Source organism: Bufo gargarizans, chromosome 2, assembly GCF_014858855.1.
Source record: "Bufo gargarizans isolate SCDJY-AF-19 chromosome 2, ASM1485885v1, whole genome shotgun sequence".
NCBI classification, from domain to species: domain Eukaryota; kingdom Metazoa; phylum Chordata; class Amphibia; order Anura; family Bufonidae; genus Bufo; species Bufo gargarizans.
The window spans coordinates 674,247,910-674,270,069 of record NC_058081.1 but is presented as its reverse complement, the minus strand read 5'-3'; the positions used below and the strand labels follow the sequence as shown (position 1 = coordinate 674,270,069).

The following is a 22,160-nucleotide window of genomic DNA, read 5'->3' as shown; positions in this document are numbered from 1 at the left end:
CAGGCTTCATGTCATAGCAGAGAATTAGGCTTCATGTCACCCAACACTGGAACAGGCCACTGTCAGATATTTTTAGGCCCCGGCACCCAGACAGAGGAGAGGTTCATTTAACTTTGGGTTGCCCCGCAATATAATGGTAAAATGAAAATAAAAAGAGGATTGAATGAGGAAGTGCCCTGGAGTACAATAATATATGGTTAAGGGGAGGTAGTTATAAATGTCTAATCTGCACAAGGGATGGACAGGTCCTGTGGGATCCATGCCTGGTTTATTTTTATGAACGTCAGCTTGTCCACATTGGCTGTAGATAGGCGGCTGCGTTTGTCTGTAATGACGCCCCCTGTCGTGCTGAATACACGTTCAGACAAAACGCTGGCCGCCGGGCAGGCCAGCACCTCCAAGGCATAAAAGGCTAGCTCTGGCCACGTGGACAATTTGGAGACCCAGAAGTTGAATGGGGCCGAACCATCAGTCAGTACGTGGAGGGGTGTGCACACGTACTGTTCCACCATGTTAGTGAAATGTTGCCTCCTGCTAACACGTTCCGTATCAGGTGGTGGTGCAGTTAGCTGTGGCGTGTTGACAAAACTTTTCCACATCTCTGCCATGCTAACCCTGCCGTCAGAGGAGCTGGCCGTGACACAGCTGCGTTGCGACCTCTTGCTCCTCCTCTTCCTTCGCCTTGGGCTTCCACTTGTTCCCCTGTGACATTTGGGAATGCTCTTAGTAGCGCGTCTACCAATGTGCCCTTGTACTTGCGCATCTTCCTATCACGCTCCAGTGCAGGAAGTAAGGTGGGCACATTGTCTTTGTACCGGGGATCCAGCAGGGTGGCAACCCAGTAGTCCCCACACGTTAAAATGTGGGCAACTCTGCTGTCGTTGCGCAGACACTGCAGCATGTAGTCGCTCATGTGTGCCAGGCTGCGCAGAGGTAAGGACAAGCTGTCCTCTGTGGGAGGTGTATCGTCATCGTCCTGCGTTTCCCCCCAGCCACGCACCAGTGATGGGCCCGAGCTGCGTTGGGTGCCACCCCGCTGTGAACATGCTTCATCCTCATCCTCCTCCACATCCTCGTCCTCCTCGTCCTCCAGTAGTGGGCCCTGGCTGGCCACATTTGTACCTGACCTCTGCTGTTGCAAAGAAACTCGCTCTGAGTCACTTCGAAGAGACTGGCCTGAAAGTGCTAAAAATGACCCCTCTTCCTCCTCCTCCTGGGCCACCTCCTCTTCCATCATCGCCCTAAGTGTTTTCTCAAGGAGACATAGAAGTGGTATTGTAACGCTGTTAACGGCGTCATCGCCACTGGCCATGTTGGTGGAGTACTCGAAACAGCGCAACAGGGCACACAGGTCTCGCATGGAGGCCCAGTCATTGGTGGTGAAGTGGTGCTGTTCCGCAGTGCGACTGACCCGTACGTGCTGCAGCTGAAACTCCACTATGGCCTGCTGCTGCTCGCACAGTCTGTCCAGCATGTGCAAGGTGGAGTTCCACCTGGTGGGCACGTCACATATGAGGCGGTGAGTGGGAAGGCCGAAGTTACGCTGTAGCGCAGACAGGCGAGCAGCGGCAGGATGTGAACGCCGGAAGCGCGCACAGACGGCCCGCACTTTATGCAGCAGCTCTGACATGTCGGGGTAGTTGTGAATGAACTTCTGCACCACCAAATTCAGCACATGCGCCAGGCAAGGGATGTGCGTCAAACCGGCTAGTCCCAGAGCTGCAACGAGATTTCGCCCATTATCGCACACCACCAGGCCGGGCTTGAGGCTCATCGGCAGCAACCACTCGTCGGTCTGTTGTTCTTTACCCCGCCACAACTCCTGTGCGGTGTGGGGCCTGTCCCCCAAACATATGAGTTTCAGAATGTCCTGCTGACGTTTACCCCGGGCTGTGCTGAAGTTGGTGGTGAAGGTGTGTGGCTGACTGGATGAGCAGGTGGAAGAAAAAGAGGAGGAGGAAGCCGAGTAGGAGGAGGAGGCAACAGGAGGCAAAGAATGTTGCCCTGCGATCCTTGGCGGCGGAAGGACGTGCGCCAAACAGCTCTCCGCCTGGGGCCCAGCCGCCACTACATTTACCCAGTGTGCAGTTAGGGAGATATAGCGTCCATGGCCATGCTTACTGGTCCACGTATCTGTGGTTAGGTGGAACTTGCCACAGATGGCGTTGCGCAGTGCACACTTGATTTTATCGGATACTTGGTTGTGCAGGGAAGGCACGGCTCTCTTGGAGAAGTAGTGGTGGCTGGGAACAACATACTGTGGGACAACAAGCGACATGAGCTGTTTGAAGCTGTCTGTGTCCACCATCCTGAATGACAGCATTTCATAGGCCAGTAGTTTAGAAATGCTGGCATTCAGGGCCAGGGATCGAGGGTGGCTAGGTGGGAATTTACGCTTTCTCTCAAATGTTTGTAGGATGGAGAGCTGAACGCTGCCGTGTGACATGGTTGAGATGCTTGGTGACGGAGGTGGTGGTGTTGGTGGTACATCCTCTGTTTGCTGGGCGGCAGGTGCCAACGTTCCTCAGAGGCGGAGGAAGAGGCCGAGGCGGCAGCAGCAGAAGAGGTAGCAGGGGGAGCCTGAGTGAGTTCCTTGTTTTTAAGGTGTTTACTCCACTGCAGTTCATGCTTTGCATGCAGGTGCCTGGTCATGCAGGTTATGCTAAGGTTCAGAACGTTAATGCCTCGCTTCAGGCTCTGATGGCACAGCGTGCAAACCACTCGGGTCTTGTCGTCAGCACATTGTTTGAAGAACTGCCACGCCAGGGAACTCCTTGAAGCTGCCTTTGGGGTGCTCGGTCCCAGATGGCGGTGGCCAGTAGCAGACGGACTCTCTTGGCGGCGGGTGTTCTGCTTTTGCCCACTGCTCCCTCTTTTGCTACGCTGTTGGCTCGGTCTCACCACTGCCTCTTCCTCCGAACTCTGAAAGTCAGTGGCACGACCTTCATTCCATGTGGGGTCTAGGACCTTATCGTCCCCTTCATCGTCTTCCACCCAGTCTTCCTTACTGACCTCCTGTTCAGTCTGCACACTGCAGAAAGACGCAGCAGTTGGCACCTGTGTTTCGTCATCATCAGAGACGTGCTGAGGTGGTATTCCCATGTCCTCATCATCAGGAAACATAAGTGGTTGTGCGTCAGTGCATTCTATGTCTTCCACCGCTGAAGAAGGGCTAGGTGGATGCCCTTGGGAAACCCTGCCAGCAGAGTCTTCAAACAGCATAAGAGACTGCTGCATAACTTGAGGCTCAGACAGTTTCCCTGATATGCATGGGGGTGATGTGACAGACTGATGGGCTTGGTTTTCAGGCGCCATCTGTGCGCTTTCTGCAGAAGACTGGGTGGGAGATAATGTGAACATGCTGGATCCACTGTCGGCCACCGAATTGACTAATGCCTGTACCTGCTCAGGCCTTACCTTCCTTAGAACGGCATTGGGCCCCACCAAATATCGCTGTAAATTCTGGCGTCTACTGGGACCTGAGGTAGTTGGTTCACTAGGACGTGTGGCTGTGGCAGAACGGCCACGTCCTCTCCCAACACCAGAGGGTCCACTAACACCACCACGACCATGTCCGCGTCCCTTACTAGATGTTTTCACCACAATAAGAAAAAAATTATTTGGCCCAATGTATTGAATTCAAATTCAGGCCTTTTTTTATAGGCACCTAACACTATCTGGCTATCTATTTAGGTACCGTATTACACTAATACAGGCACAGCAGTAACGACAGATTTAGCTGAATATAAATTGTAGGCCTAGTATTTAGCCCCTGGATGACAGGTATCCTTTTTACGGACAGAATTAGACTTGGAAATGCACGGTAGCGTGTGAAGTTATTGAGGATGACCCTATCTGCACCTTTAATGTAATATACCCTTTTATGGATAGATTTAAACTTGGCCTGATACAGAAGAAACCACTGATTTAGGGAATTGCTAAGTTGGGAATTGTATTTCAACCCAGAACAAAAACTGTTCTTTGGCGGACACTAAATGAATTGACCAGCCACAGCAATAACCACAGATTTAGCTGAATATAAATTGTAGGCCTATTATTTAGGCGCTGGATGACAGGTATACGTTTACGGACAGAATTAGACTTGTAAATGCACGGTAGCGTGTGAAGTTATTGAGGATAACCCTATCAGCACCTTCAATGTAATATACCCTTTTATGGATAGATTTAAACGGCCTGATACAGCAGAAACCACTGATTTAGGGAATTGCTAAGTTGGGAATTGTATTTCAACCCAGAACAAAATAATATCCTTTGCCAGACAGCAGACAGTATTACAATTGGCTAGCCACAGCTGAAACACTAGAATTAGGGTACTGCTATTTTGGCAATTGTATTTCACCCCTCAATAAAATAGCAAGCACAGCCAAGCACCTGATATAGGATATAGCAACAAAAAAAAAACCACACTATTGATGGTTAAATGGACTTGGTGGCAGCTTGTGCTGGTGCACCACAAGACACAAAATGGCCACCGATCACCCCAGAAAAAAGTGACAGAAAAACGCTCTGGGCAGCCTAAAAACAGTGAGCAATTAAATAGCAGAGGTTGAATGATTCACAGCTGTAGATCGATCACTTCATTAAGTGTTTTTGCTGAGTAAATCCCTGCCTAATCTCGCCCTAACAGCAGCAGCTGCATCCTCTCCCTACACTGATCAGAGCAGAGTGACGTGCGGCGCTACGTGACTCCAGCTTAAATAGAGGCTGGGTCACTGTCACGGCTGAGGATGGGGGAAATCCTCAGCCGTGCGATGCCGATGGATGTCCAGTCGCTACTTGGCCAGGACCACAGAATAGGGAGCAGGTCACCTCCTATTGCGTCCCTAAGGCTGACCCTGTCTCCTGTCAGTATGAGCCGACCTTGATGGTAGGAGGGCTCATACGCTGGAACCTTATAGTCCCTACAAGCCCTCAAGTCGGCCCTGAACTAGAGAACAGAGTAAGACAACCCACTCCTCCTAGACACGGAGGAGCAGGAGTCTCACTGGCCAAGCAGCATGAAGAAGGGAACATCAACAGGCCTATGGATATGGCAGGTGCTGCACTAGTTCCAGCCACCTGCCACAGCCTTGCTGACTGGGTCCGTGTGCAGACTAGCTAGAGTCCACAAACAATACAAATATAACTCAGCACACACACATCCACACACAGGAACCCAGATCCATAGCTGCACAGAATAGTAAAGGAAAACATAAACTGAACATCACACAAACTTGAACCTATGACCGGAAGGGTGGCCCTTACAAGAAGGAGGAAATCACAGGAGGCTGCTACAGCAAAGCATGACTGAAGCAACCTACTGAGCCATGGTAAAGTGAGAGGCTTTATAGGCCTAAGAGGCCACACCCAAGGGTCAGACACACCCAGTGCCTCACACACACACACTGGGAAGGGAGTTAACCCTTCCAGCACCAGAGAAGGGAAACACCACTTAAAGGAAAAGTGTCCAACAGTACCAACACACTGTGGTTGTTGCCGCTGGCAACGACATGGGTGGCAACCGTGTCCTGGGAGATAGCCCGGAGGCCGGGACACTGCCACCACATGTACAGACAACCAAACGTTGCCACGGGCAACCACAGTGCAGGAAAAGTGTCAGTGCACACAACACACTAGACAGAGTGCACACAGACAAACAACACCGTAAACACAATACACACACACCTAACATAGAGGTTGCTAGGTGCAACCGCATGCACAGCAGGAAAGCTGCCACATACATAGCGTTGTCAGCGGCAACCACAGGTGAGGCAAATACCACTGCCCTCGCCTGTGATTGACAACAAAACCAAACCGCTGACAATCGCATGCGGATGAAGAGTCACGGTCATAGCCATGGCCGTGACAGTCACATGCTGCACTGGCCAATCACAGCCATGCCAATAGTAGGCATGGCTGTGATGGCCTCTTGGGGCAAGTAGTATGGCGCTTGTTGATTGGCTGCTTTGCAGCCTTTCAAAAAGCGCCGAACACCGAACCCGAACCCGGACTTTTACGAAAATGTTCGGGTTCGGGTCTGTGTCACGGACACCCCAAAATCCGGTATGAACCCGAACTATACAGTTCGGGTTCGCTCATCCCTAATTGTAATGCATTGGAGAGGGGATCAGACCCCAGAAGTTGAAGTCCCAGAGTGGGACAAAAATAAAAAGTAAAAAAAAAGTTAAAAAGTGTTTTTCATAATAAAAAAAAGTTTCAAGTTAAAAAATAAATAAATACATTTCCCAAAATAAAACACATAAAATAGTAAAAAAAAAATAGAAAAAAAAGAAAACTAGACATATTGGGTATTGCCGCATCCGTAACGACCGGCTCTATGAAAAAATCACATAATCTACCCCCTCACCCGAACGCCGTAGAAAAAATAAAATAAAAACTGTGTTAAAACAAACTATTTTTTGTCACTATACATCAAAAGTGCAAGACCAAGCAATCAAAAAGGTGCAAGTGAAAAGAAGGCAGAGCAGCCTGGGTACCTACACACTGAACGCCGCCCCTGGGCACTTGCGAGTGCTCATTTGCATATGAATTAAACTTAGTTTTTCCTGCTGGTGCAAGTCTAAATACAAAGACAAAGGTACCGTTACAATGCTGTGTAGGCTCCATTCTAAAGACCCACACCTATCAGACACTGGGGACATATCCTAGCGATATGCCCCTAATGTCTGAGATCCCCTTTAACTATGAGACAACCCCTTTAATTATTTTGCTGACCTCTAAGCTATAGGCATGCATGTAAGGTAAAAGCAATTCAAGTGTTTTTTGGGGTGGCGTTGTTTAGTCACATGCTTCACTTGCATTTTTATCAGACTTTTTTCCTATAAAGAAGTCTATATAATATTTCTATCAATAATTTCTTTCTAGAATATTTTTGTCAATTGACCCAGATAGTGACTGACTTTTTTCTAGTCTGTTTTTATTTTCTGATTGTAGATTTTTTTAAAGTCTATTTCCTGAACAATGACTATGAGGGCCACCATCTTGCTCTTGTTGTTAACAGCATTCAGAGATATATTTGAGAATGGTCACCGTGGGTGATAGTCACAATGGTCTGGAGGGGATTCAGTGACTTCTATGGGCGAGTTTTCTAGGCATGATCTATGACCTGTACCGAGGACAGGAGGGAGCAGACAAGCTGTGATATCACCTATAGTGAATGGTGGATCCTGTGCTATCTATAATGGTTTTATCTTCCATTGTAATCCTGCCTGAGATGATAATGCAATGACTGCTGAAAAGTAATCTGTTCAGAACAGCAGTCTGACAAATTCTAAAATAAAAAACTTGATTTAAAGTCATTTTCTGATGACACATACCCTTTAAAACACTACTGCAATCATCACACTGTATGTACAGCGTTTTATGATTTCTATTGGCAAGCATGTACTATGGCGCTGGCATTGTTTGTTTGCTCCTAAAAATAGCAACAAAAAAGTCACTTACTAAAAAAAAAACCTGTGGGTGAAACCGACCAAAAGCAAAGTTTTGCTTTGATCAGTGTTTTTTGAAGCCTTTTTTTTGTTTTAGATGTTTTTGCCCATATAGTTTGTTTTAGCACCTGGTGTTTTTTAATGGCATTTTTTGCATGCCTATTATCTTTTTATAGGAAAATACCGCATGTGCCGCCCTGTAATGTCACTTCCTCTGCCAAGCTGTATAGGAAAAAAACATTGGTGAATAATAATAACGCCATGCAAAAATGGCATTAAAAATACCAACACAAATCACAGATTTCTTTTTTGAAAGGCAGTAAAAAAAATCAATTAAAATGGAGGTCTATGGGAAAAAGCACCCACATAGGAGAGTAAGGTAGGTAGAAGGTGCCCATCGCTCACTGGGCAGCATAGCATCCGCACTCTCTTTCCAGTATAAGGCCTCCCGCCTATGACCGTATCTGTTTTGCGGTCCTCCAACGTGTACCATCTGGCTCTGGCATTGTTTGCGCCTAAAAAAGTGACAAAAAAGTCACTTACTAAAACCAGTAATATCCTATCCTGTCTATCCAGCAAAAGCCTATTCTTCTCCACATGAAGGACAAGTACAGGACAGCTTCTATAATTGGCGTCCCGTCCACACGATGCGGAAATTAAAGAAATGAATGGGTCCATGTGTGGGCCACAAAATATGCGGATTGGAGACGGACCAATAATACGGCCGGGTGCATAAGGGCCTTAGCCTAACGTTGCTACACTTCCTTTTCTAACACTCACCACTGCTGGCATCTTCATTATGAAAACAGGTTCCGGGACCAGATACATCAGGTCGTCCTAGACCCTTTATGGAGATAAAAAGTGTCATCTTCTCCAGGACTAATGTTCTTAACCACTTGGGAACCTCTGGCCTGAGATTGCGCTGATGAAACGATCGGACGATCAAGATGCTTTGTGTTAGACTTATCAAAAGCAGAAGCATGCACAAAGCAAAGTATATACCTGGAAAGAAAGGGCAATGTCATAGTCACTTCACACCAAGGTCAACAGGAGGAACAGAGCATCATATCTAGAGCCACCAGTCATGTTCATATTTGGCCTATATTTGTACTGAAAATACATAGGGGAAGATTTATCAAAACTGGTGTAAAGTAGAACTGGTGTAATTGCCCAAAACAACCAATCAGATTCCACCTTTCATTTTCCAAAGGAGCTGTGAAAAATACAAGGTGGAATCTGATTGGTTGCTATGGGCAATTAAGCCAGTTCTACTTTACACCAGTTTTGCTAAATCTCCCCCATTGTTCTAACCTAAGGGTGTGAAGTCTAGCTTGTATTTTGCTTGTACCTCAACAAAATTATAATTTGCTAACTAGAGTTAAAGGGAACCTGTCACCATGAAAATGCTGCATAATCTGCGGGCAGCCGAAGCCGGAGGAGCTGAGAAGACTGATAGGTGGTTTTCTTTGAAAGGATTCAGTAAAACGTACAATTGAATCATTTAAACCTTTGCTCTTTTTATGCTTAGGAGTCATGGGGGCGGTCCTACTCTGTGATTGACAGCCTTCCCTATATGCTTAGTCATGCAGAGTTAGCTGTCAGTCACTGATAGGACCACCCACATGGCTCCTTGGCATTAAAATGGCAGAAATGAATTAATAATTTGCAGGTTTTACTAAATATTTCTCAACAAATATATATATATATATATATATATATATATATATCAGTCTGCTCAGCTCCTCCTGCTCTATACCCTGCTGCTTGTAGATTATCATGGTGACAGGTTCCTTTTACAGCCAATACACATGAAAGGAATGTCTGCAGTATTTGCTGATTCCAGGACCACCCAACTATCTCATGTGTATGGGGGCTTCCTGACTCTCCCTGGACAGATGATGTTGGGTGAATAACGGGTCAGGCATGTTGACGTTTGACATGACCAATCCTTCATTCTCACATCCTCAGTCCCCGACTGCGCACCCAAGGTCCCTGACTGTGCAGGCGCAACCCAGGTACATTGTGGGTTGAAACCGGGCTAGGATTACATGCCCAGTGTACGGTATGAGAACCTGGAAGTGCCTACAACCAAATAAGACCAGGGAGTCCAGCGCTCACCTGCAGGGATGGACTGGGAATTTAATGTGGCCCTGGAAATAAAAAGCTAAATGTGGCCCCCATGTTGTCAACGGGTTCAAATTGACAGAAAGCAAGACAACACAAATAGGCATGGTCGGCAATACCAATTCAGCAGAACCAAGTTCTACAGTGCATCACAAAATTCCTCCCCAGGAACTGTCATGTTCTGTCCTCCTTCCCCAATTATCACCAATAATATATGGAGCAGTGGGCTTAGGAGGTGAGATGTGGGCCACAGCAATGAGCCAGCCCTACCTGCAGCATACTGGCTAGACTTCCACTAGTAATGTTCCCTATAGCCAAGTCACCATCACTAGTGTAGGCCACAGGCCTCTTCCAGCCTGTGGCCTGAGAAGCCTGTGTCCCTGTACCATTTGTACATTGCCTGATATAGTGGCTTATGAAGGTGAACAGCAGGGAGCCATTGGTTTCAATTCACAAATGCAGCATTTAATATTAAATCTTGAAGCTGGCGATACAGTTGAACTCAGTAGGACACCTGTGGCCACCGGCCAGGTACATAAGTACCTGAAGCTCTCCGCATCAACACTGAGAGTATCAGATCATTGTGTCCCCAGCCAGCCGCAGTGGGAAAGGCTCAGGTGGCCCCTGGGCATCGGGCCACTGGGAAATTTTCCAGTAGGGTGTATGGCCAGTCCGTCCCTGCTCGCCTGGTGGGGTAATGCTAATCATGATAAGGCAATACTTGTAATACACATCACTGAGCGATGAGATTTAAAAAAAAACTCAGATAACCCCTTTAACAGGTGTCATGGCTGCTATCTTGATATCTCCACACATGGGTACATTTTCCAAGTTTTTTTGTAATTTCTTCTCCCGTTACTTATCTGTCTACTTTATGTGTTTCTGCATAAAAAAACAATGTCCTTATATTTAACAATATTCTGTTTCCCTCATTATTTATTCTTGTTTCCCTCATTGCGTTTTGATTGCTTTATTCCCAGAAAGATATTGATATATTTTGCTGCTCATCAGTTTTATTCTTCCAGACAACTTAATTTCATGCATAATTTTATTGTCTCATTGTTCAATATCTGAAGCCGAAAAATGGAGGAATGACGCATCAACACAGAGGAATGTGTTTTGTGGAAGTTAAATGCAATTACATGGATACATCACAAACAACAACTGAAATGTACGTGTGTGTTACACAAGTTTTACTGTCACGTGAAACCACCGCGTATAAAAGAGTATTCCAGGGATAGCAAGTTATTCGCTATCCACTAGATAGGGGTAAAGTATTAGATGCCCCATGAGACCATCTAAAATTAATGGAGTATTCGGTTCAGCATGTGCACTGCCGGCCCTGCTGCTCCATGCATCTCTGTGGGAGCTCCAGAGATAGCAGAGTACAACATAGAGATTAATAGTGCGGCAGTGTGCATACTCAACCTACCACTCTGTTCATTTCGGGGGCCCGGTAGGCTACAGGGTCCCCTTTCTTGTGATCAGTTGGGGTTCCAGTGGTAGGATCCCCACTAATCTAATAGTTATCCCCTATACTGTGGATTGGGGATAAAGTGCTACAAGCGGAATAGCCCTCTACACATTTCCGTGGTGCTCAGTCAATATGTCTCAGTCAGAGGTCAGTTTTATTTCCTAAATTGGAAATCCCATGAATAACAAAAAATGAAAATCAAACATAATCTGGTTCATGACAATCTCTTTCTAACAAAGTAATAACCAGCCCTGTACCTCACATGGATCTAGAGATCTCCCTATTCCTTGCTCCAATTGTTCTGCTAGATTTATTTTAAAGAGTAACTAAACCTTTGTGTAAAATTTTAATAAGATGTCCCTAATGTCCTAATCAAAGTTTTTTTTTATATACTTTCTTAATTAATTTTGTATTTTTATTAGACTTTCCATGCCCCATTAAAGGTCTCTGAAAGCTGAGCTCTGATTGGTTGCTGTGGGCAACTAAGAGTTTTCCTGTTACTACCTAAATGTGTTGTAAAGTGGCCAGGTCTTAAAGGGAACCTGTCCACATGGAAATGCAGTGTAATCTGCAGGCAGCGTGTTATAGAGCAGGAAGAGCTGAGTAGATTTATATATATGACCTCTGCCCTTTCTATGCTTCTGAGTCATAGGGGCGGTCCTATTCAGTGATTGACAGCTAACCCAGCACAACTAAGCCTAGCAAGTTAGCTGTCCATCAGTGATTAGGACGGCCCACATGGCTCCTAAGCATACAAAAAGCAAGAATTGAATACATTCTTATAATTCAGCTTATTATCCTGCAATGTTGATCCAGAGGAAGGCAAACACCACATGAGGTGGAAGCCAGTGTTCCTCAACTCAGGAGAAAAAAAACTTCTAATTTCCAAAACTGGTGATCAGAATAACTGCCGATGAGCAATGAGCCTTCCCTAGAAATCTAGTAACTATAACGTAATATTGTGATACAAAGATCCCATTGGTTATGAGAACGATGGTCTCCAAGTTCCATGTGTGAGCTGCTTCTCCATTCCCTTGTGTTGGAAAGCACTTGGCTATGTCCATCATTCCCATAGAACTGAATAGAGAGGTGGTCACTCGTAAACAGTACCTCTTTATTCACACTGCATTCAGAACCCCATCAATTAGAAATTTTTCACCTGTAGATCGGTCATAAATGTTGGCAGTGGTAAGCCCCTTCATTCCAGTATAATACCAGTTTGGTGGCCAATACATTTCTCTGTACAGTGTGCTGCTGTGGTCTCACCTATTAGTGGAGCTCCGGTTGCAGGTAATGTATCAGATACAATGATGAGGAAGACAGAGTAGCCCAAAAGAAGAGTGATCTTGAATGATATCCTCTCTCCACTCTCTGGTGGAATATAGAAGCCAATAATATCCATGATCATGAGGAGAATGCTGGGGAGAATCAGATTCACAATGTAGAAGAGAGGTCTTCTCCTGATACCAACCTTTGGTAAACAAATGTAGGAAAGATAACATGCAAGCAGCCAGATATAATGTGATTTATACAATATGAAAATGATCTAGGTTCTACTATTACAGAGGCTGACAATGACTTTGTATTCAAACTTCCAATAATCTGAGTTATCAAGAAGAAGAAGAATGAACAGTGGACACTTACGTAGAATGTAATTAGACCAAACTTAAGGCTATGGTCGGTGGTTTCTTGGTAACAGGGCACCACGCTTACTATATCCCATTCTCCCTCATTCTCAGAAGATTCTTTGACTAATTGCATGTCCTTTGGTGTTCTCCAAAAAGAAATGTTTATTTCCTGAGCTGAAAAATATAGTTAAAGAGGTATGAACCATCTCAGATTCAGATCATGTAGCGTGATTTGGATTTATGGGTAGATTCACCTGTTGTGGTGACCTGTTATTAGAGGGAGTCTTTGAACAGTTTAGACCATGCTAAACTTCTGACAGCACTAGGTAGGGATTGGATAGAGCAGTACAAACATTCATTTTATGGAGCTTTTATTATCAGTAGTGGTGTGAATATAAACTTTTATTCTGACAGATTCTGCTCCTGCAATTGTCTGGGAGACAGAGCTTCACTGGGAAGTGCACTCTGCATTGGGCTACTTCACTACCTCACCCCTTGGTTCTGAGTGACAGCTGTAGAATCCAACCAGAGCAGAACAGCTGTCACTCAAAGTACAGAGCACTTAAATTAAGTGCACTTACAGTGAAGCTCCGCCTTCAGTGCACTTGCAGGGGCAGAATCTGGCAGAATAATACTTCATATTCATACTACTCCTGTTAATAAAAGCTCCACTAAATGTTTGTCCTGCTCTCCCAGCCCCTGTCTATAGCTTTCAACAGTTAAGTAGGGTCAAAACTGCTGACAGACTCTCTCTAATACATTTGGGTGAACATATTTTGTAAGAAAATTCTGATAATCTTACTTGAATGAAGCCAGCTTCTGAACGAGAGGGAACAGTTCAGAATATCAAAGGGGAAATAGTAGATGTCAAGACTGCAGGAAGTCATTATGTGTATGGGGTTGTTCTTGAAAACTCTGCCATTGTTATTCACAAAGGCGTACGGTGCGTCTGTAGACTCCCTAGCGCCCACTCTGGAGACAGAGAACAACGATCAGTCAATTGTCAATGTGTGCTGAATATTTCTATAGTATAGACAATGGGACTCAGATTGTACGGACTCCTCATGTTCATGTCCATTTTTGAAAACCATTTTGTTTTATTAATCCAAACCAACATGAAAGCTCTGTGTTCTTATATGTATCTACTTATCTCCTGCAGAGACATAAAATTAAGAGTGCATTTATGCGGCTGTGTCCATTTTGCAGACTGCAAACTGTGGATCTGCAAAATACCGGCCATGTGCACCATGCATCATGGGGCGGACACATTGACTTCAATGAGTCCACGATCCGCAAGATGAGCCCAAAAATAGGACATGTCCTATGTTTTGCGGCACAGGGTGCACATGGCCGTTGCCCGTGTTTTGTGGATCCGTGGTTTGTGGTCTGCAAAATGGACACGTGAATACACCCTAAAAGATAAAATTCTGTCTGCCTTCAGCCATCGGCATACATTAAGGTGAACCCGTCAGTCGCTTTAGTCCCCCCATAGTGATTAAGGATGGGAAGAATGATTACAAGTCCATTCTAAATCTTACACACATCTTCTAGTTCCTGGATATGTACATCAGTGTAGCCAGTGCAAGTACACCCAGTTTTACTAAGCATGCCCGGGAACCAGAGGACAATGCCACATGTGCGGAATTTAGAATGGACTTGTGATGATGTGTCCTCAGGACCTCGAGAACATTGGTCAAGCCATAATGGCTATGTTTAAAGAGTGCACCACGTCTACGACTCCGAGATTTACATACATCGTATGATGCACTGTTCCAGGTTCTTTTTTTGGGTAATGCAGTAACGAGCAATTTATAAAGGTTAGAGAGGTAATCAGTGACCATATAAAAGCAATGGTGGCACTTCAGGTGAAATATAGATGCAATAATCACACAGTATGCAGTAAGCTGCTAAGCTCCCCCTGGTGGTAGCCGCAAGCGACTGCTCTGTCCATTTCGGGGGACTGCATGTGGTATGGGGTCCCCATTCTCGTGATCGATGGAGGTCCCAGTGGTAGGACCCCCCACTGATTTGATAGTTATACACAGGATAGGGGATAACTTTGTATAACTGGAATACCCCTTTAAAGGTTCATGGTCATCAGATAAGAGCATATATGAAGGGATCATAGATCAGAAGGTAGAGTTTTTCTATAGACTGCGACCCCCAATAACCATGCACTAATCCCTATCTATGTAGCTCAGCTTTAGGAGATGGCACTGCACTCATATATTTAGTCTTCAGCTCATTTTTATTTACCATTATTTGTACAATTTTGGTTCTTTTCCCCCTTATCTGTGTGTGGAAGCCAAAGACACTGATTATTTATTGCCTTAGACTTACATTTCTTCAATCATAATATCTGGAAGCCATACTGAATGTGTGGGAAGGTAGATGTGAGTGATGTTGTCAAACTGGATCGGATCCCACTTAAGAAAATCATCCACCCATGACTGTATAAGATAAGATACAAACAAGATGCTGACATCACTGCAATTCAGTTTATTAGCTACTTGATATTTATACTATTATTATTATAATGCTGTAAGAGGGGGTTCCTTCTACACAATATCTGGAACATTACCTGGTTGTACCAGATATAGCTCTTCACAATTTGGTTTTTCTCATCCTGTTAACATAGGAAGAGAAGAAAAGACATTTATACAAATAGTAACACAGCAAAGAGACACAAAGTATTCAATGTCCTAGCAAAATACTATCTGTGCTGTGTATCCGCTCATTTTATTTCCACTCTGAAAACTATGAAGGAGTATTCCTAGCTGGGTAATTTACAGCATATGGATAGGATATGCTATAAATATCAGATAAGTGAGGGTCCCATGTAAGGAACCTCCTGCTCATGTCTCTGAAGAGAAGGGGGAGCAAGTGCAGCGAGCCCCCGAGGAGCCGATGCAGAGGATGGGAGTGGTATCGGCCCTGATGAGATGTCGTGTCACGGTGTTGCTCCCTGGGGTTCGGTGCAGTGAAAAGGTAGTTTGAAGAATCAGATCAGAAGTAAACTCTCTTTACATAGTGCAAAATATAAATTTTGGCACATCCAACAGTATTAAGTACAAAGTGCAGTTTCTCGCACCAGATGAGGAGTTGTGTGGCTGGTTGTGTGGCAATTTTAATAGCACTTGTGGATATAGGTGTCGAGTGTGATACTGGCTTGAAGTTGGTCTGGCCTGGTGGTGGTTTGGGTGGTGGGTGTCTGAGCCATAGACCCTCACTTGCAGCAGTGTCTATAAAGCTAGAATTTCTCTGATCATTCTGCTGTTTTGTCACACTAATGCTTTCTGGAAGCAGTGTACTTGATACTGAAAATCTGTCTGGAGTGTTGGTCTCACGGGAGAATTGGATATGGTTCCTAGGAGTAGGAACTGTCATGTGCTTCCTCTCCCTTCACCAGCCCTCTTCCACCAAGAGTGGAGGAATGGAATATAACACATAATATGACATTAGGACAAAATATAACAAACAATTGCAGAAACCCTATGTGGGGTATTGCACAAGACAGCCACTCTCCATTCATTGCTTTGGGACTTCCAAAAATAGCTCCACACGGTTATTTTCTGAACTCCCATAGTGGTAAATAGAGCCAGATGGGACAACCCCTTTGTGGCAAACATCGGCACTTATCGAATGTCTTTCTTGTCTGTACCTCTTCCCCTCCCCCCTCAACCTCCCATCAGCCCTTGCTATTGTCTGACCCCCCGTCCTTGTACCATAGTAATCTATGTATTGTATGTAAATGAGGCTGTTGGAGGTTTGAAACCAGGTGCGCATGCCTAGTAAAGTCAGTTGACTCCCAAACTGTGTGTCGTCCAGTCACTGGGGAAATTGTCTCTTGAATATTGACCTGTTTCTTCAGCTAAAAGGGGATTTAAAGTGAAGATATTGAGGGTATACCTTGAAGCTCCGCAACGATTGGTGGCAGCGGTGGGATTCAAACCGCACAGCAAAGCAGCAGTTCGTTGAAACAGCCATTCGGATATACCGGAGTTCAAGAATATGTGCAGTCATTCGAACGAACGGTGAATGGAGACGAATTATGCAACATTGAAACAAACTACGTTAAAGGAACTATTGGAAGCAAGGGGAAGAAAATCCAGCAACAAAACCAAAGCTACTCTTGTGGCCGAACTCATGGAGGGGGACAGAGCGACCACTGCGGCAACTCCACAGGAGACAGAGCCAACAGAATTTACAAGAGAGCTCAATAGCAGGTTAGCTTTTTACCCAAACACCCCCTCTGTGGAGACACTAGAAAGACTGATAGCAGATGTACACGAGTACATTGTAGCTAAGCAAAACGCTATTCAGCGAGTTGGGGAAGGAGCCCCAGCGCCCACCAGCACTACCCAGGGAAAAGCTAAGATTCCCTACCAAGCTTTTAAAAATTACACAGAAGGAGAAAGTGATATTGACGAATACCTACAGGATTTCGAAAGGTTGTGCCAGCTACACGACATCAGCCCAGCCGACCAAGTACCCCTGCTGGCAGGTAGATTGTCAGGCCGCGCCGCAGAGGCATACCGAACCATCCCAGACAAAGACATCAGGAATTATCAAGTCAAACAAGCCATCCTAGCACAGTATGCCATTACCTCTGAGGCATACCGACTCAAATTCCGGGATATCAAGAAACAAACAAAAGACTCACACACTGAATGGGCACACCAACTACAACGAGCGGCCAAGGGGTGGATGGAAGCGACACGGGTCACCACTATGGAAGAGATGTTTCAGTTAATAGTAATGGAGCAGTTTTTTAATGGACTAACCACAGAACTGCAAAATTGGGTACGAGATCGCAAACCCCGTACCCTACCAGAGGCAGCCAAGCTAGCTGACGAGTTCCAAGACACCAGACGAGACCAACGCACACCACACCGGACCACGTATGGATCTACCACCCCTCTGCCAGCAGTGACTACCTTGTCTCACCCACGACCAGCCGCGAGCCACAACCAGTACCCTCCTAGGTACAATACCCGACCACCGATCCGCTGCCACACCTGCAACCAACAGGGGCACATCCAGAGAGACTGCCCACGTAACCGACCTCGCCAGAACTGGAACCACCAGGGTCCTCCTCCCCCCAATCGGGCTGCAGTACACTGCTGCCAAAGAGAATCTGTGCTCCCAACATCCACAATAGCTCACCTCAATAGAAGAGCCTCTGGGGATCCTACACGAGGTAAACCCCATACAAGCCGCCTTAGACAACCGTCAGGGGCACCGCCAGGTGGTACACATGGAGGGGAAGAGTATACAAGGATTACGTGACTCTGGGGCCACGTTAACCCTGGTCCAAAATCATTTGGTGCCTAAGCACACCCTCACTGGAGACTGTGTAGCTGTACGGGTGGCAGGGGGAGCAATTTACAAAGTTCCCACTGCCAAGGTGCATTTGAATTGGGGGGCAGGGCATGGAAACGTGGAGGTGGGAATTATGCAGGATTTGCCCGCTGATGTTATTTTGGGCAACGAATTGGGGGAGCTCACCTCTGCTTTTGTCCCTCAACCAACTATCCAAGAGGCCTACCCGGTTGTTACCCGGCAGCAAGCACACACCACGGCTCCATCCGATCACTCTGAGGCTCAGGTAAACAATATGCCACACACCCCTCCTATTCTCCCCTGGGATGCCCCCCTGGAATTTGGCAGTGAGGTGGCCCTAGATCCCTCCCTGCAGGTATATAAATATAGGATAAACAAGGACCAAGGAGGGTTGGAGGGAGAGAGATATGCTTGGGACAAAGGTCTCATATACCGCTATGCAGAGAAGGCAGTAGCAGGGTCCATACCCGTGCCCACTAAGCAGTTAGTGGTACCCCGAAAGTATAGACAAGAGTTGCTGCGCATCGCGCACGATATACCATTATCAGGACATTTAGGAATCAGCCGAACGAAACATCGGCTGATGCAGAACTTCTTCTGGCCAGGTATCTCAAAGGATATTAGACAATACTGTCAAACGTGCGATACCTGCCAGAGGGTAGGGAAGAGAGGGGATCGCTATAAAGCCAAACTCAGATCCCTGCCCATAATTGAAGAACCCTTCAGTCGAGTAGCCGTAGACATAATAGGACCCCTAGCGAAACCCAGTCACTCCGGTAAGAAATACATCTTGACCGTAGTGGACTACGCCACTAGATACCCAGAGGCAGTGGCGTTGACCAATGTACATGCAGAGACTATAGACGATGCCCTTATGCAAATATTCTCCCGTATGGGATTTCCCCGGGAGATTATATTGGATAGGGGCACCCAGTTCACTGCAGAGGTCACCCACCAACTCTGGAAAGTGTGTGGGGTGAAACCGATCTTAAACTCTGCCTACCACCCCCAGTCCAACGGGCTCTGTGAACGGTTTAACGGAACACTTAAACAGATGATCCGCACGTTCATAGACACTCAAAAAGACTGGGAACATTTTTTGCCCCACTTGCTCTTTGCCTATAGGGAAGTACCCCAAGAATCCACGGGATTCTCCCCTTTTGAATTATTGTTCGGGAGGAGAGTGAGGGGTCCCTTAGACCTTATCAGAGAACACTGGGAGGGAGGGATAACTACGAATAGTACCCCTATTGCCCCATACGTGCTGGAGTTTAGGGAACACTTGGAGGCTCTGACCCAGGCGGTACGTACTAACCTCCAAGCGGCCCAACAACGACAGCGCAGATGGTATGATAAGGGGGCCAGGGACCGCAGCTTTCAGGTCGGGCAGAAGGTGTTAATCCTACGGCCAGTCCCTAATGACAAGCTGCAGGCCTCCTGGCAGGGCCCATACAAGGTGGTGGAGCAAATCTGTGATACCACCTATGTGATCGGCCCGTGCGCTGGAGCAGGGGGCAGACGCATGCTCCATGTGAACATGCTGAAGCCCTACTACGAGCGCATAGAAGAGGTGACTGCTATTTGCGCCTCTGCCGCAGAGGACTTTGACAATTTACCTCTCCCAGACCTCCTAGAGAAAGAGGGCCAGAAAAAGGACCTGGAAGAGGTTCAGTTAGGTGAACGGCTGAGTCCCCAGGAAAGGGCGCAGGCTCATTGTCTAATAAGGGAAAAAGGAACCACTTTTTCTAATCTCCCCGGGTACACCCCGTTAGCCACCCACAGAGTAGAAACACCAGGGCAGACCCCTCTCCGCCAACCTCCTTACCGCATACCTGAATCTGTAAAGGATAATATGTGCAAGGAAATTGAAGAAATGCTACAACTAGGAGTCATAGAGCACTCTGAAAGCCCTTGGGCCTCCCCAGTAGTTCTGGTGCCGAAGCGGGATGGGACTACCCGCTTCTGCGTAGACTACCGGAGGCTTAATGATAAGACCGTATCCGATACCTACCCTATGCCCCGGATAGACGAGCTCCTGGACAAAATGGCCAGGGACCAATACCTCACCACAATAGATCTTTGTAAGGGGTATTGGCAGATTCCCCTAGCCGAAGACGCCATCCCTAAGTCAGCGTTTGTACCCCGTTTGGCCTGTACCAGTTTAAGGTCATGCCATTCGGGATGAAAAACGCTCCGGCTACTTTTCAGAGGATGGTGGATCGGCTATTGGATGGGTTCCAGGAGTACGCTTGCGCCTATCTAGATGATATAGCGAACTTCAGCCACTCCTGGACTGAACACCTGACCCACATAGGAGCCGTACTAGACCGTATTAGGGAGGCAGGATTAACTAGGACACCGGGTAGGGAGTGGCCAACAAAAACCTGAACCGGCTAAGGTAGAGGCTGTAGCCAAATGGCCAACCCCTCGGACCAAAACTCAAGTACTGGCATTCCTAGGTACCGCAGGATACTACCGTAAATTTGTACCCAACTACAGTACCCTGGCCAAACCCCTCACCGATTTGACCCGCAAGAATCTTCCTAAGATAGTAGTCTGGACCCCAGAGTGTGAGCAGGCATTCCAGCAACTAAAAACGGCTCTTGTGAATGCACCTGTACTTGCCGCCCCTGATCCAACTAAACGCTTTCTTGTCCACACAGACGCTTCTATGTTTGGATTGGGGGCAGTACTGAGCCAAGTCGGAGAAGATGGCGGCGAGCATCCAGTGGCTTACTTAAGCAGAAAACTTTTACCCCGGGAAGTAAGCTACGTCGCCATAGAAAAAGAATGCCTGGCCGTGGGGTGGGCCCTTAAAAAGCTGCAGCCCTATTTGTATGGACAACCCTTTTCCTTATTCACAGATCACAACCCGCTGGTGTGGCTGAACAGGGTGTCAGGAGACAATGCCAGGCTGCTGCGCTTGAGTTTGGCGCTGCAGCCTTTTGACTTTACCATCCACTACCGCCCTGGGAAGCAAAATGGCAACGCCGACGGGTTATCCAAACAAACTGAACTTGAAAAGTGATCTGTGAGCTCTCCTCCGGACATCCCCAAGCCGATCCGTTGGGATCAGACTGTGTATGCCGGCTTGGTTCTGGGGGAGCATTGTGGCAAACATCGGCACTTATCGAATGTCTTTCTTGTCTGTACCTCTACCTCTCCCCCCTCAACCTCCCATCAGCCCTTGCTATTGTCTGACCCCACCTTTCCTTGTACCATAGTAATCTATGTATTGTATGTAAATGAGGCTGTTGGAGGTTTGAAACCAGGTGCGCATGCCTAGTAAAGTCAGTTGACTCCCAAACTGTGTGTCGTCCAGTCACTGGGGAAATTGTCTCTTGAATATTGACCTGTTTCTTCAGCTACAAGGGGATTTAAAGTGAAGATATTGAGGGTATACCTTGAAGCTCCGCAACACCCTTTAAAGGACATCTGTCAGCAGATTTCTACCTATGAAACTGACTGACCTGCTGCATGTGCTCTTGACAGCTGAAAGCATCTTTGATGGTCCCAATCCATGTTCGTATGTGCCCGCATTGCTGAGAAAAATGATGTTTTAATATATGCAAATGAGCCTCTAGGAGCAACAAGGGCAGTGCCGTTACACCTAGAGGCTCTGCTCTCTCTGCAACTGCCGCTCCCTCTGCACTTTAATTGACAGGACCAGGCAGGCGTGATGATGTTTTCCCTGGCACTGTCAATCAATGTGCAGAGGGCACATTGCTCCTAGAGGCTCATTTGCATATATTAATAGGCTCATTTGCATATATCCCATTTTTCTCAGCAATGCGGACACATATGAACATGGGACCAACACAGATGCCTTCAGCTGCCGAGCGCACATGTAACAGGTCAGCCGGTGTCATAGGTACAAATCTGCTGACAGATGCCCTTTAAGGTTTTCCAAAACACAATGCTGTGATCAGCCAAGTTTTTGTTTTCTGCATTGATGTGTGTTCAGACTTGACTGTGGTGACTTTGACGTTGAGGCTGTCAGTTCAGAGGAATGTCAGCTATCCAGAGGGTATACATAGGTGGGTCTGACTCTGATGAAGGCTGATCTCAGAGCAGCGTAAAGTTGGCTGCAATATTGTCATGAAACTAACCTAGCATAGATTGTTTGCTGTGGTTATAATA

At 46.5% G+C, this 22,160-nt stretch overlaps 1 protein-coding gene across 1 annotated transcript in view; it reads right to left on the bottom strand.

Annotated features, from left to right (window-relative positions):
* Positions 1-1,840: 1,840 nt before the first annotated feature.
* The window catches only part of LOC122926284 (5-hydroxytryptamine receptor 3A-like), a gene marked incomplete at its 3' end in the record, with an annotated part of 28,254 nt that continues 7,934 nt past the window's right edge, over positions 1,841-22,160 (bottom strand). The window contains exons 3-9 of the mRNA XM_044277658.1: positions 15,259-15,303; positions 15,018-15,127; positions 13,480-13,649; positions 12,694-12,851; positions 12,316-12,520; positions 8,320-8,453; positions 1,841-1,867 (exon numbers count right to left, since the gene is read on the bottom strand). Coding sequence (XP_044133593.1) covers positions 1,841-1,867; positions 8,320-8,453; positions 12,316-12,520; positions 12,694-12,851; positions 13,480-13,649; positions 15,018-15,127; positions 15,259-15,303 — 849 coding nt within the window. The remainder of the gene's footprint in view (positions 1,868-8,319; positions 8,454-12,315; positions 12,521-12,693; positions 12,852-13,479; positions 13,650-15,017; positions 15,128-15,258; positions 15,304-22,160) is intronic.